We start from the raw sequence: 14,051 nt of genomic DNA, 5'->3' as shown, positions 1-14,051 counted from the left end.
AAAGAGAGAAACGGAAACAGGGAGGGATGAATAAAGAACAGGACAATCAAAGGAAAAGAAAAACAGCAGACAGGAAAGAAAGCTTTAAGATGGAGGGAGAGAAAAAAGGAGAATTATAAGAGTGATCGAGAAGAAAACAGAAAATGAAGTAAATTGAAATAAACGGAGAACTTTTGAAGAAAGGAAAGAAAGAGAGATTGAGAGAAAGAGATGGTTAGAGGGAGAATAAGACAAATAGAGAAGGAGAGTAAGAAACAGAAAAAAATACATAGGGAGAGATAGACACATATAGAGGGAAATACGATGACTGCAAGCGAAACCAGTAGAGAAAGAGAAACAAGGAACCAAAGTTGAAGACAGGAAATGAAAAACATCAATGCTCTTCTAATCGACATCGTGTAAGTATAGTATGGTATATGTCTACATATGCACTAAAGCTATCTAGCATTGACCACTTCTAGATCCACTTATTTAGTACACCATCTAAATGCAAACTGTCAGTTAATTGACATTTGCACTATGGAACTGCGTTAGTCTACCAATGCAAGAAAAACTGCGGTTATGTGTATAAATTCTATTATGGGAAATAATCAGTAGTCAACTGAGTTCTCCCTGTTGTATTTAAGGGGATTCATGTGTCATCAAGTATTTAACCTTTGACATACCGAGAGATAACCGTTATTTGTTGTTATTTATTATTTATGTATTTACGGTCGGGCATTTTCAATTCATTTGTCACCCGCCACCAGCCACCCACCTCGCCAGCCACCCAATCCGCCCACACTACCAACGCCATTGAACGCCCCCTCGGGACTGACAACACACACAGACTATAACAGCCGAAAAATAAATGCGCAGCTTAATCTACTCATAAGAGAAGCAAAGGAAAAAGCAAACCAAATCAAAAACAATCTGCACATACTTCAATTTCAATCTGCCCTTACCCCAATTTCCCGGCGACCCACTCATCCTTGATGGCATTCGAGCATTTGAGCATTGAGCTGACGTCGACCCCAGGCAACAAATCCACGGTAATAAAATTTAAATCACCCAAATAGCAGCCGGGCCCCCATAAGTAACTGGCGTAACCAAAGCAAATAGCGTAAACCGTAAAGCGTTTTTCTACCCGTCGCCTTTTTTCTACGTTTAAGTCGTTAACGACAAGGTTGGGCAGGCCGCCTCCGTTGACGCCCACAATGCAGCATTCCGACCGTCAAATGTTAAATAAACTGTCAGCCCACCCATCCAGCGGCCAAAACATCCAGCCCAGCAACCACCCGCAATCCGCATGGCTCAGATCGGAAGCGTACGGCCCAGCATCCCCCCATGCAATGCATCCCCCTGCGCTCGCGCGTACGTATACGAGTCCCGTTATCCCGGGCTGCTGCTGGCAAATTGATATTCATTGAGCCCGAGTCCAAGGGACAACAACACCAACAACAACAGCAAACGTTCATAACTGAAAGTTTTGTTACATTTATTTTTAATAAAATTTTGTAATTTTTTTAAATTTATTTTAAATAATTAATTTACATTTTGTTGTTTGTTGACAAAAAAAAAAGTATTATCTATATATATGGATACATATATATGTATATATGTATATATAACTGCATACGTGTGCACGTATGCACACTCACATACATTCGCGCATACATACACACATATTCAGCCTAAAGTTGCTAAGTAAGTTTGATCTCGCTAAAGAGTTAAAAACTAGTCAAGCCCTAATTGTTTTTTTGTTTTTGTTTCCTCCATTCACGTATACATATATGAAATGTAAGTTTAGTTAAATTCAAATACAGAAAAAAAAAAAAAAAAACACATTTAGTTGCAAAATTGTAATGCACTAGCGTCTTAAATATAGTATGCATAGTTCGTATATATATATTCATATTTTAAGTGGATAAAAAAAAGAAGTTTTTATTTAACAATTATTAAGATAATGCATATAGCGGGAGAAGAAGCACTGGCCACGCCTCCTAGCGCCTCCTTCACACTTGTCATGCATATTTAGCGTTCGATTGAAGCAAATCATTTTTGTTTAGATTTACAATTTTGGTTTATCATCCTTAGTTTTAGAAATAATCGCTTTTGTTTTGTTTCTTTTTTTGTTTGTTATTTTTTCTTTCTTTTCTTTTTGTTTTTTTTTTTTGCATAATTGGACTAGAAATATTATTTTAATAATATATAAGTTTAAACTATTTTTTGAATTGCTCACATAATGTTCAACAAATAATAATAATAATAATAATTGTTTACCTTTCATTGAAATCAGATTTGTTTTCATTATTCTTTCGATTCTTTAATATTCGATTCTAGCTTGTCATTGTGTTAAGCATATTATATGTATATATATATATGTATATATAACATTTTTGTAAACGCTGCGCATATTAATAGATCCATTTCTCTTAATAATTGTTTACCTAAGAACTATGAAAAAAAAAACTCTTTTTTGTAGCATACTTTATATCAATAGCAATAATTTTATGATTGTAAATTTGAGGATCGTTTGATATATATATATATGAAACTATATTCGTATAGACATCTAGAAATACATTAAATACATATATACAATAGGATATAAGCAGGACTTTAAGATATATATATATATATATTTTATTTCATTTTTATTTTAAGAATTAGCAATTTGTGTTTTTTTTTTTTAGTTGGTTTTCTTTTGTTAATTAAGATAGCGGAAACTTGTATTTAGCATTTCTAAGCCTTTTTATGTACACGTGATATTTGTTAAAACATACTAAAAAAAAAAATTGCTTAGCTTTTTTTTATTTTTTTGTTAAAAAAAAAATGCGAAATCCACAAAATAATTATTTTTACGAGTGCGTGTGTGTGTCATTTGTATTAGTGTGTCGAGTGCTGTGCGACGTCCCACTAATTATAGATGCGCCCAATGGTGGTGCACATTGAACTGCGTCCAGGAACCCATTTCTGTTCAATTGGTAAACAAAAAGGGTCCCAGCGATCCTCAAACCATCGGCGGCTTGATGTCTACCAGGGCGCTGTGGTCCAGACGCTGATCCAGGCCGGGACTGGGTGCCGATGCGCCCACCAGGTGATGGTGATGGTGGTGCAGATGGGCATGTGGATGGGACTGCTGCTGCGAGAACTGTTGCTGCTGCTGCTGCTGTTGCTGCTGCTGCTGTTGTTGCTGCTGCTGCTGCTGTTGCTGCTGCTGCTGCTGTTGCTGTTGCTGGTGCGCCGACTGATGCGAATGCTGCTGATGCTGTTGCTGCTGATGTTGATGCAGCATCACCGGCGAGCCGCCCGCGGCGACCATCTGGTGCGGCGTGGCCAGGTGCAGACCGCCGCCCAGCAGGCTGCTGGACGTGCTGGAGGCGCTATGCGCATGCAGCGAGGTCGGGGTGCCGGGATGGCTGCCAGCTCGATTGCCGCCGGCACCGGAGCCAGAGCTGCCGTTGCCGGAGCCGGAGCTGGCGGAGCCACCCCCGCCGCCACCACCTGCGCCCGTCTGTTGGCCACTGGACGCGCCGCCCAACCCGTTCGACTCACCCGACTGATTGGCTGCCTCCTCAGAGTCGCTGCACGACTCCGAGGAGCCCTTTTTAATGCCATTCGGCGCCGTGCCATTGTGCGTCTTTACGTGCTTGGCCAGATGGTCGCTGCGCATAAAACGCTTGTTGCACACGGGGCAAGCAAAGCGCTTCTCGCCGGTATGTGTCCTCAAATGCCGCTGCAGCTCGTCGGAGCGCGTGAAGCGCTTGCCGCAGAACAGCCAGTTGCACACAAAGGGACGCTCGCCGGTGTGCCATCGCAGATGCGCCTTCAGATGCGACGTCTTACCGTACACCTTGCCGCAACCCGGAATATGGCAGGAGTGGATGTTCTTCTTGCGCAAGTGAACGCCGGCCGGGCCCAGGCGCTCCGCCTCCTGGCAGTTCGGGCAGTCGCAGGTCGCGCGGCCCGCGTACCTTCGCTGCGAGCGCGGAGAGGGCGTGGACGGGGTCGAGGCCTGCGGCGAGGCGGCCGTGGCCGCCGCCGACGGCGAGCTGTGCGGCAGCGAGAAGCCGCCCACCCCCTGCCCGGGCAGCATGCTCTTGTACGTGTCCTGCAGCAAGTGCTGGCCGGAGCCCAGCAGATGGGCCGTGTTCGACAGCGAGTGCGAGAGCGCCGAGCTGTAATCCGTGCCAGCGGCCGCGGCGCTCGCATAGTTGGCCATGGTCGAGTGCATGCCCGCCGCCGCTGCGCTGCCCATGTCCAGCCAGCTGCCGGCAGCGGCAGCGCTGTGCATGTCCCACCAGCCCGAGTTGACGCTGGCTGCCTCGGCGGCCTTGTGGGCGGACGCAGTCACCGCGTTGAAGGGCCAGTCGTACGGGTGGCGCGAGTAGACCGACCCGAACGCAGCGCCCTCCACCTTGCCCAACAGCCCCTGGTGCATGTGATGATTGTCGGCCACCATGCTGCCGGACGACGTGGACGTGTTGGGAAAGTACAGGTCGCTGCCGTAGGCAGACGCCGAGGTGCCCACGGCCGCGCAGGACGAGGCGAGCGGACGACTGTAAGGATATATGCTGAAATTACTCACAAGTTGTATAAAGCATGCCGTTGTCTAGCCAACGCACAGTGGTCCACAAGCCGCCAGAACGCTGGCTGAGCAAAGGCCGCTCGCAAGCGGACCCTCGAATTGCATGAAGAGGAGAGGAGGAGCCAGTCAGTCTGGAGCCGGGCTGACTCTCCGTTGTGCTTGCTCATCCTTGGCTCAGCCAGATTCATAGGCATTGGACCACTGTGCGCCGTCGTGCTGCTTACCTAGCTGTGATGTTTACCATAGTGCTGCTGTTAGCACTGGACGAGAGGCTGCGCGATGTTTGCCCGCCGCTGCCTCCGCCACCGCCGCCTCCTCCGCCGCTGCCGCTGCCACTGGAGCTGGACGAGCTTGCCGCCGAGATGGCGCAGGGCGAGTGCTGGCCAACGCTGCTGCTGCCGCTGAGGCTAGATGCACCACCGCCGCCGGGTGCGTTGCTGCTACCTGCTGCCGGTGAATTGGGACTCTTCTTCCAGGGATGGAAACCCTTGCCGACGGCCGCATCGGCCAGCGGCGGCGGCGATTTGTTCGACAGCTTGTTGCACTGGGCGGCCAGCATGGCCAGCGGAGTGCCGCGCAGACTAGGATGATCCTAAAAAGAGCGTGAAGAAATTGGGGTACCGTCATTAAGTTGGGTTCAATGCAGTTGCCATGGGAACGGCTCAACTTCCTCTTCAGTTTTCTTAATTAACAAGCGCGTCTTTCGCTCGAATCTGAAAATTGTTTGAATTCTAATTAGTTATGCTCAATTTCATATCCTGTGTTGCGGCTCCTTTTCAGCCAGCACATCAACAGAGACGGGCAAGGTTCCGAATCAGAAGGAAGCCAAAAACAAAAACAGAAATCCAAAAACCGTTTTAATGCCACCGACGCAACGTCGGCCCACGAAATTAATTCGCAACGTAAATCATATCGGAGATTTCAGATTTAAATGCCCGTTAAATGTCTCGCGCCTTTACGAGCTGCATTTCTCAGTAGAGTCAGCGGAATTCCAGAAGCTCTGTAACCGGAATCATTTCAAGGAAAGTGCTTAAGACGGTTTAGGCCTTGGCACTTATAGCTTTTAACTAACTTTAGTTACACACACACGCACACACTCACACACACACACGCATACGGACACAACATGTGCTGTGATTTCATTTAGTTGACTTTGACTTCCGCACAGCTGGGTCTCTCTCTCTCTCCCTCCCGCGCTCTCTGAAGAACAATAGGATCTCATTTGTGATCCTGGCTTTGTTCAGCCTGCCCAGAACGAATTCCTGCTGTTGGCCTTGTCTAGCGATGCGGCAACATCCCCTGGGCACTTGTGCATCTATCTGGCTAACACTTCCAATTACTGTCCCTAGCTGTAGCCAAAATTGCAGTGTGATTGACGACGGTCAAGGATCAGCTCAGCCTTACCTGCCCAGTCTCAATCTGTTGGACGTCGGCGGCTTATCCTTTCGCTGATCCTCGTCACACACATTTCGCCTGGCAGCTTCAGCATCTGTTTGATGCCCCCACCCGAAATTGTCAACAGAGACGCCACAAATGTGATCGACCTGCGAAACTCAGCCGAATCCGCCGAATTCGCTTCGTCCACCCAGTAGTCAAGTGGCTGCCTGGCTGTCTAAGAGCATTAAGTCTGTGTTTTACAGTTCAGCTGTACCGTTGCTTAGCGGCCAATTTAGCGGCTCAGATTAGCTGTAGGAGGAGAAACAGCTAAGGCGGCAGCTAGCTAGCCGTGGCAGGCCGCAATCAGGCTGGCGCAGATTGAGGCCGCGGAAGCTGCTATTTGTCGAATAATTGCCGGGGTCGCCCAGCTACCCACAGGGAGCGCACTCGGGTTCATAGCCAACTGCAAATCGATAGCCGGCCCAGGCCGTTTCCGCATTGCTGCTGGCTGAGATTTCAGGCAGAGAGCGCCGATTGGATTGGGGGATTGGGCGATTGTGCATTTCTGGTAGCCGGGTCGAAACTTGTTGTGGCACCTTTATAGCGATGTCGCTGTGGCTGCTATCGCCGCGCAATGTGTCAGAGAGGTGCCACTGGCCCGCTGGCAATATAATGATATTGAGGCCAGTCCAGTCACCGTGCAAGAGCACAGAATGAATGGTGGAAAGGATGAGCCGTGCAGTCAAAACAGAAAGCCATCGTCGCGACGTTGGCCACCGAACTACTTTGGCCCCGAATCCGAGCAGAGCCAGAGCCAGAGCCAGAGCCAGAGCCAGGCCAGGCCAGGCCAGGCCAGGCCCAACCCGCACCGGAGCCAACATAATTGGAGCAATTTCAACGTCGTGCAACTGCGCACATGGCTCCCTGCAGAGTGCAGAGTGAGCTCGAGTGTGTGGCAAGAAAATTATACAAAATGATATCGGGCAGGCAGTAAGCCAGTAAGTCAGTTAGTTAGTTAGTTAGCTAATCAGTTAGCCAGTCAATCAAGTCTCTGCAAATTTAAATGCTAGATGATTTGATTCATCGATTAGCACAGCAGCTAAAAGCCATGTCAGAGTTTGTCCGACCAGGCGACTGCTCTGTACCCGCTAAGACATTGTTTTATGGGAAGAGGTCAGCTTTGAGGTTGATAACATCCAGCTCCAATGCTCGAATATAGAAGAACTGGCAGTCAGGCTGCTCACTTGCATCTTCTACTGTTAGTGGTATGGTGCTGTAAGTGAGAAATCCCATGGAACTCAATTCAAATAGAAGAAATCATATCAGGAGTTAGCTATCTGTAGCGCTCGATGAGAACTACGCGCTATGGATTGAATAACATCTAGGATATTCACTGATATCTTCTTCTGTTAATGTTACTAAAACTGTTAAAGTTACTGTTACCGTTGCCCCCCTCCACCTCTACCGCTCGAAGGGAGTACGCCGTTCTAGAGCTTGAATGAAGTTATCAGCTTCCGGGAGCACTAACAAGAAAGTCCTCTTCAGGCCAATTAGACTTGAAGTAATAACTGTCTCTTTCACTTAAAGCCAATGCAGAGTGCCAAACTCACGTGAGCCCGGTGCCTGCCAAGGAGCTACACCTACGCTTCATCACTGTCCACCCTCTATTGTTTGGCACGGTAAACAACAAGTGCCCCAATTCGAATCGCTTACAATATTTAACAATTTGTTTAGCATTTGTGCGCCATAGGGGGCGCCATTGGCGCCAGGCTTTCGTTCCACGGCCATTCAACATGGCCAAATTAGCGCGGCGAGCCACTGCAACGCCCCACGGCTTGACTGTGGACAGAGTTGTGGATGTGGCCGTGGCTGTGGCTATGGCTGTGGCTGTAAAGGTGAATGCGGCTGCAGGGGAAAAGGGCTTAGGCCGATCGGAACCGTACTTAACCGGGCCAAATTGAAAGGAGACAGACCTATACCTATAGATACACAAACACATATGCAGCAAACACAAAATGAATAATAAATTGTTTTTCAACTTGATGTTGTTGGGCCATAACAACAACAGCAACAATGAGCTGTCCATTATCTCGGCTCTCGCTCCCTCTCAGTTACTGACGGTCCCTCCTCCACTTAGTTTCTCCACTAGCCCTCTGACTGCGACATCAAAGAGAAGCGCGTCTGCCCACAACGAATTTAGATTTCTGTTCTTTTTTTGTCCATGTTTTCATTTTTACTACCGCTGCAGTTTGTTGCGCTCGTTACTCTGCAGTTGGTCTAAGTGCGCCATCTCTCTCCCACTCGCACCGCTCTCTCTGCTGCTCGTTGCCCGCCACTCGCACCGCTGTAAATCATTAGCAGCGACACCTGCTGTGAAAATTATGACACCGCCTCCGATTGATGTAGCCAACTTATTGCCGGCTATCGCACAAAAGGTGCTGAACCTGCAGCGCCGTCGTTGATAGCGCCTGCTGTGATCAGTTTCCCGGTTCCGACGGTTCCGACGGCTCCGACGGTTCCAGTTGCCAGATTCACCGATCCCCGCCACCTGCTGCGCCAGCCAAATTTGTTTAGCTCGCGCCTCTCCATGCTCGCCTTTGAGGTTCCGTTCGGGAGCCCTAAGGGTCAAATGACATTTAACTATTTTAATTAGCCACTTCATATGCCGACCACCTGAGATAAGGCCGGCCGCAGCGGGCAGCCAAGTGAAGTGACAATTGCCCTGATTACCAGCCAAGAATCAAGATAAGGAGCATCTACAATAATTGATAGGCCTCTAAGCGATGTTTGGCTCAATTCGAGCTGAGCTTGAGCTCTGTAAGAGGCAAAGGCAAGCCCACCGAAGTTTCTGTGTCTCTATTGCTCCACGGCCAACTTTTACTATCTTGTTGCAATTGAATGCCATATTTCAAGTCGCGAAGACGCGCACCTTGTTGCCAGCCAATCAATAGAGCTGAGCCGTGTGTTCAATGCGCCATAATTTAAATGATTTACTCGGGCCATAAACAGTCTCAAAGCTGGCCAACTGGCCAACTGTCCAACTGTCCAACTGTCCAAGTGGCCAATTGGGCGACTGAGCAACTGGAAAGTCAGTAAACGCCACTCGTCTCTAATCGAAACAGGTCGTTAATTTGGGCGAATGTTCGCGGCCGTAACGGCGCCAATTGTCTAAATAAAATAACAGCAAACAGTAAAACTTGAAATTGTGGCAGTGCGCAGACCTGAGAACGGGCTAACGTCGGGCTACTCGAATACGCGACTCGCAGAGCGGATGAGGCTTAACTGGTGTGCGCACCGGGAACAGGAATGGGAATGGGAATGAGAATGCCAATTGGAGCCTACAGACAGGGATTGGCGGTCGGGGTTCATAGGCAATTAAAAAGTTCATTGGTTTTATTCAGCAGGATAGGCTGGCTGCTTGGCTGCTTGGCTGCATGGCTGGCTTGCCTTGGATTGACTTGAGTTGAGTTGGCTTGGCGGCTAACCAGAAGCACGAACATTGCTATCCTCCTGCCCCTGGGGGCAGGCTGTGAAGGACGCGACAGGCTCCTTTCGAACCTTTGCCATTAGCATGTAAAGTGTAAACTAATGGCTTTAATTTTGGTCGGCTGGACAGCAGCGTGGGAAAAGCAGAGCAACTTGCCCGACTGCATGAAGCATGGAGCATCGAGCATGGGGCAAGCTGGCGATGCGGCATATCGAAGTGCTGCAGCGCTTAACTTCTATCTAAGAAGTTTATTCAAAAGAATCGCACAGAAGTTGCCTGGCCCGTCCAGGCCACGGACAGCCCAGAACAGGACAGGACAGGACAGGACAGGACAGGCGGCGGCAGTAAGCTCAGCGCGAATCAGGCAAATATTAAGTAGCCTCTGCGGCTGGGCCGGGCTGGGCCGTTGGCTTGCCAACTTTGTCTGAGGGCCGCAGCGTAGTCCAAAGTTCCTTGGAACTGGTCCAGGCTGCGACGGCTCCTCTCGCCATAAGTAAGCCATACGCAAAAACTCATTAACAATGACGCAGCCGCCGCAAACGGGCCTCAAAAATAACAATAACAGCAACAGCAACAGCAACAGCAACAGCCACAGCCACAGCAACTAAGGCAACAAAAATTAATGGAGTTTCATCATAATTTTTTTTTTTTTTTTTTTCATATATATTTTGTGTTGTTGTTTTTTTATCTGCCAGCCAAAAACGACCCATTTTGTTGTTGAGGCTGCTGTTTTTATTATTTATTATTTTTGCGAAATCTTAAAATGCGAAGCCGACTTGAGTTAGTCTGGGGCAAAGATAATTACGGCTATGGCATGGGCTCAATATTCGCTGCACACACACACACACACACACACACACTCACACACAGCTGTAGCTGGGCAGCGTGTTATAGCCATAACCCGAATTGATGAAGTGCATTAAAGTGTCTTTATAGTGCGGCAACAACTTTAACCCGAGCCCGAACATGAACCCGAATCCGAATCTGAACCCGATCCCGATTCCGATCCCTATGAACCATCGCACTAATATATGCCTCCCCCCCGGCCAGAGGATATTGGCCAAATGGCGCTGTCTTAAATGTCATGATTAACTGACCGCTCATTAAGGCCATATGATAGAGATAGTCTCCTTCATCCTGATGTGGGGTGTGCCTTAGAGCCGGAGATCAACCCTCAATGGGGTCAAATTTAATGTCTCTCATATTGCAATTAATTTGAACTCTTGCCCGGCGCGAAGTGGGTGGCTCGTGGCGCTGATTGAGCGCTGTCTGCAAGTAATTGGGGTTGCTTCCACTTTTCAATTATGCGCCGCAGTCGCAGAGGCGTGAGTGGCAATCGCTGCACAGCCAAGCTGACTTTATGGCCAACGCATTTTACGGTTACTCACTCTGATTTCCCAATCGAATTGCGCTCTAACTGCGTAGCTGCGAGTAAGAGAGCTCCACAGCTCTCCACAGAGCTGCCTAGAGTGCATGAGAGCTGAGCCCAGTCAAAGAGATTGGATGGGAGTCACCATTCGTAATGCGGTCTCACTTAGGAGCACATAGTCTTAACACTCGTTTATCGGTTTATTTATTATTTATATTTCATTTACTTCATATATACAACATTGTACCATTCCATTTGCTGGCAACAGCAAATATCATAGATAGTTCTCTATAGATATCGGAAGAGTTTTCAACTCTCTTTTTTCACCTCGCTACTATTTCACTGAACGTTAAGGGCGAAGGGCTAGAAGAGCTTAACTGGACTAGAAGAGAGTGACCTATGCCGTTCTGATGAGCTTCTTCACTTATCCGAAAATTAGTCCGATAATATCAAATTAAACTAAATTGCCTTGGTTTATGAGCAACGAAAGTCAGTTTCGTAATATTTTAAAACCATTTAAAGTTATAATGATAATAATTTTTCATGATTTACTTCACATTCGATTCATGTACTCTTAGGTATTAATAAACTGATCACAGAACTCTCAAATAAAATTCCTATTTAATGAAATCAACGACAAATCAACAATAATGATCTTGTGCATTGATCTCTACACACATCTCAATCTTATCCTCTCTTTAGTGGATAAAACTGGAACGCAACGAATTCGAATGAAATTCCTGTAGGGCGACTGCACTCCAGAGTGTATATCCCGTTGAACCTTAATATTGAGCATATTTGTATAACGAACCGATATTAAACTTATTTGGCAAGCCCTTGAAATATTCGTAACTTTGTAGAAAGTTCAACAAATTTTGATTAATTACCAAAAACATTTTGCGCCCTCCGTCGCAGACTTTATCGGCTTTTGGGCCAAGTTGTAATGCACTTAGAGCCTGCTTAAAAGTCATAATCATTGGATGTCCATCAAATGTGGAGCAGAGGAGGAGCTGCTCAGGCAGCGCAGCTCAGACGGCAACAAATTCATCGAGTCATTAGCTAACAGCAAAAACAACAAAAGCAATTTGGCAATTTAGCCCCTTAAATAAAAAATGTTTTAGTTGCTCGTTGTTGACTGTTGGCTGTTGGCTGTTGGTTGCTGGTAGTTGGTTGTTGGTTGTTGCAGGTGTTGTTGTTATTGCGCATTTAGGGCCTCAAGTGCTGGCTGAAGCGCTGCTGAAAGCCGAAGGGAGAAGCCGCCCCATGCCAAGCTCTGGGCAACTACCCCGCAGGCTCGCGAGCCAAGGCCAATAATTAAGTTGAAGTAAACGGGTTTATTAGGCAGCCAATAATTGAATTGGTTATTAGGTGGCAACAATTGTCACTCATCTAGAGGAAAAGATGCTTACACACACAAATGTAGAATATACTGCATACATAGAAATGGAAGACATTCGAGACATTTGAATATTCCCTCAGCTCATTTGACGCCGCCAGCTCCAGCGTGAAATTGAGCCTCACAGAGAAGCTTCTTAAACCAGTTGCTGCATTGTATTATTCATGTGTATATGTATCTTCCTCTTCTCCTTCTTCTTCTTCTGCTTCGGCTTCTGCTTCTCTTTCTTTTACTACTTCTTTGTATTCACATATGCTATAGCATAATTATCAACTTTAATATTATTCTTTATTTATGCATCTATGCGTTGCTTTAATTGCCGCAATTAAATTAAAAAAGAAGAAAAACGAAGAAGAAGAAGCAGCAGCAGAAAAATATGTAGTTATGTTCGGCTCGCTGCTGTTGCATGTGGCCCAATGTCTGGCAGAGTGATCGCCCGCCTAATACCCTGTACCCACAGCTTGGGCATCCAAATCTATCGGCGATTCCCACACCATTTACAAGTGTGTCTTCGCGCCTGCAATTAGCCTAGGCCGCGCTCACAAATGCATGAGCTCGGCCTCTTTAATGATCGCAGCTATTTCTCAGCGAGAGTTGCGGCATTCCTCTCTCTTCTCTGCCTCTCTGCCTCTCTGCCTCTCTGCTTCTCTGCTTTGCCACCTGGCGAAGAGCTACCTCTTTATATCCCATTTCAGCTGATTTCTATCTGTCCATCGATCCATCGCCTCTTCATGGCTAACAAGAGCGAGACCAACTCGAAAAAAGAGAGCTCTTTTTTGCTTTTGCCATTTTATTATCGGCGCATGCTAAGCAAGTTAACATTTCTGAAACTTTTTAAATGAAAGCTTAATTTTAACAAATATTTACACAAACAGATAAAAATCTTTTGCTCATTTTGTTTATAGTACGAACAAATTTATACGTCGCCGCAAGCTGTCGATGCTCATGTCGATGATCAGGCAATCATGATCATGCCTGCGACTGGTTCTTGAACTGAAACCGAAACTGAGACGTTGACGTAGCAGGAGACGGAGCGGCAGCCAGAGACCTGGGACTTGCACGGGGGCTGACACTATATAGAGGTGGAGCTGCTTGAGAGCGGACAGAGCCACTTTCTTAGACAACTCGACAAGTTAGTCAAGTCAAGCCAAGTCAAGTCGAGTCGAGTCAAGTCGAGTCGTTGCGAGTCAAGACAAGTCAAGTCGACTCGAATCACTCAATACTCAAGTCGTAGCAGCTTTATTGAGTTCGTCATCCATGTGGCAACACACGCACACACACACACACATAGACATCCATGTGTAGGTGTCCAGAGCTGTATGTCTTTATTATCATAATGAGGCTGATTGAATGCAAGTTGATATCGATATTTATGGCGCGCCAATGTGTAGATTGGCTCTGAGCGTATGGGAATTCTCGCAAAGCACTTTACAATGTCGCATTGATGGATTGCTAAACGAGAATAAAGCTGGTTTATTCAGTTATTAGTGGCAGCAATTACCGCAGGGGTGCTGAAAGCTGTTTGGCTCAGAGGCGAAAGCTGTTGTTGCAAAAAAACTTTCTACACTCAGTGAGAAGCGGCATGGAAAAGGGTCGCAACTGCAATATAATATAATCAAAAATTAATAAAAGTATAATAACATGCTGCATAGCCAGGAATCGGGGCGAGTTTTACAGTCTTCAACGATGGCTCAGCCATAGCTAGTCAATCATCTCTAGTGTTGACTGTACAGCGCTCGGCAAATGGCCATTTGGGCGGCTGCACACGCGGCGCAATGAGGCCAAATGATTCAATTGGCGCAGTAGGAGCGGAAGGTCAGAGCCGCATCGGCTCTGAATATGAGCGAGGCGT

General features: G+C 47.0%; 1 protein-coding gene across 2 annotated transcripts in view; it reads right to left on the bottom strand.

The window, feature by feature from the left end:
* Window positions 1–1,460: 1,460 nt before the first annotated feature.
* Window positions 1,461–14,051, bottom strand: part of Sp1 (transcription factor Sp8) — a 32,377-nt gene continuing 19,786 nt past the window's right edge. Inside the window, exons 2-3 of one of the 2 annotated variants that reach the window (XM_018017064.2) lie at window positions 4,795–5,162; window positions 1,461–4,541 (exon numbers count right to left, since the gene is read on the bottom strand). In XM_018017064.2, the coding sequence (XP_017872553.1) occupies window positions 2,993–4,541; window positions 4,795–5,162 (1,917 nt within the window). In that variant the 3' untranslated portion in view covers window positions 1,461–2,992. Of the gene's footprint in view, window positions 4,557–4,794; window positions 5,163–14,051 lie in introns of both variants that reach the window. The other variant, XM_018017062.2, reaches the window with a different exon arrangement.

This window comes from Drosophila arizonae, chromosome X, assembly GCF_054131065.1.
Source record: "Drosophila arizonae isolate 15081-1271.41 chromosome X, UAZ_ARI_1.0, whole genome shotgun sequence".
Classification (NCBI taxonomy): domain Eukaryota; kingdom Metazoa; phylum Arthropoda; class Insecta; order Diptera; family Drosophilidae; genus Drosophila; species Drosophila arizonae.
Note: the sequence above shows the minus strand (reverse complement) of the source record. Positions and strands in the feature narration are given on the sequence as shown.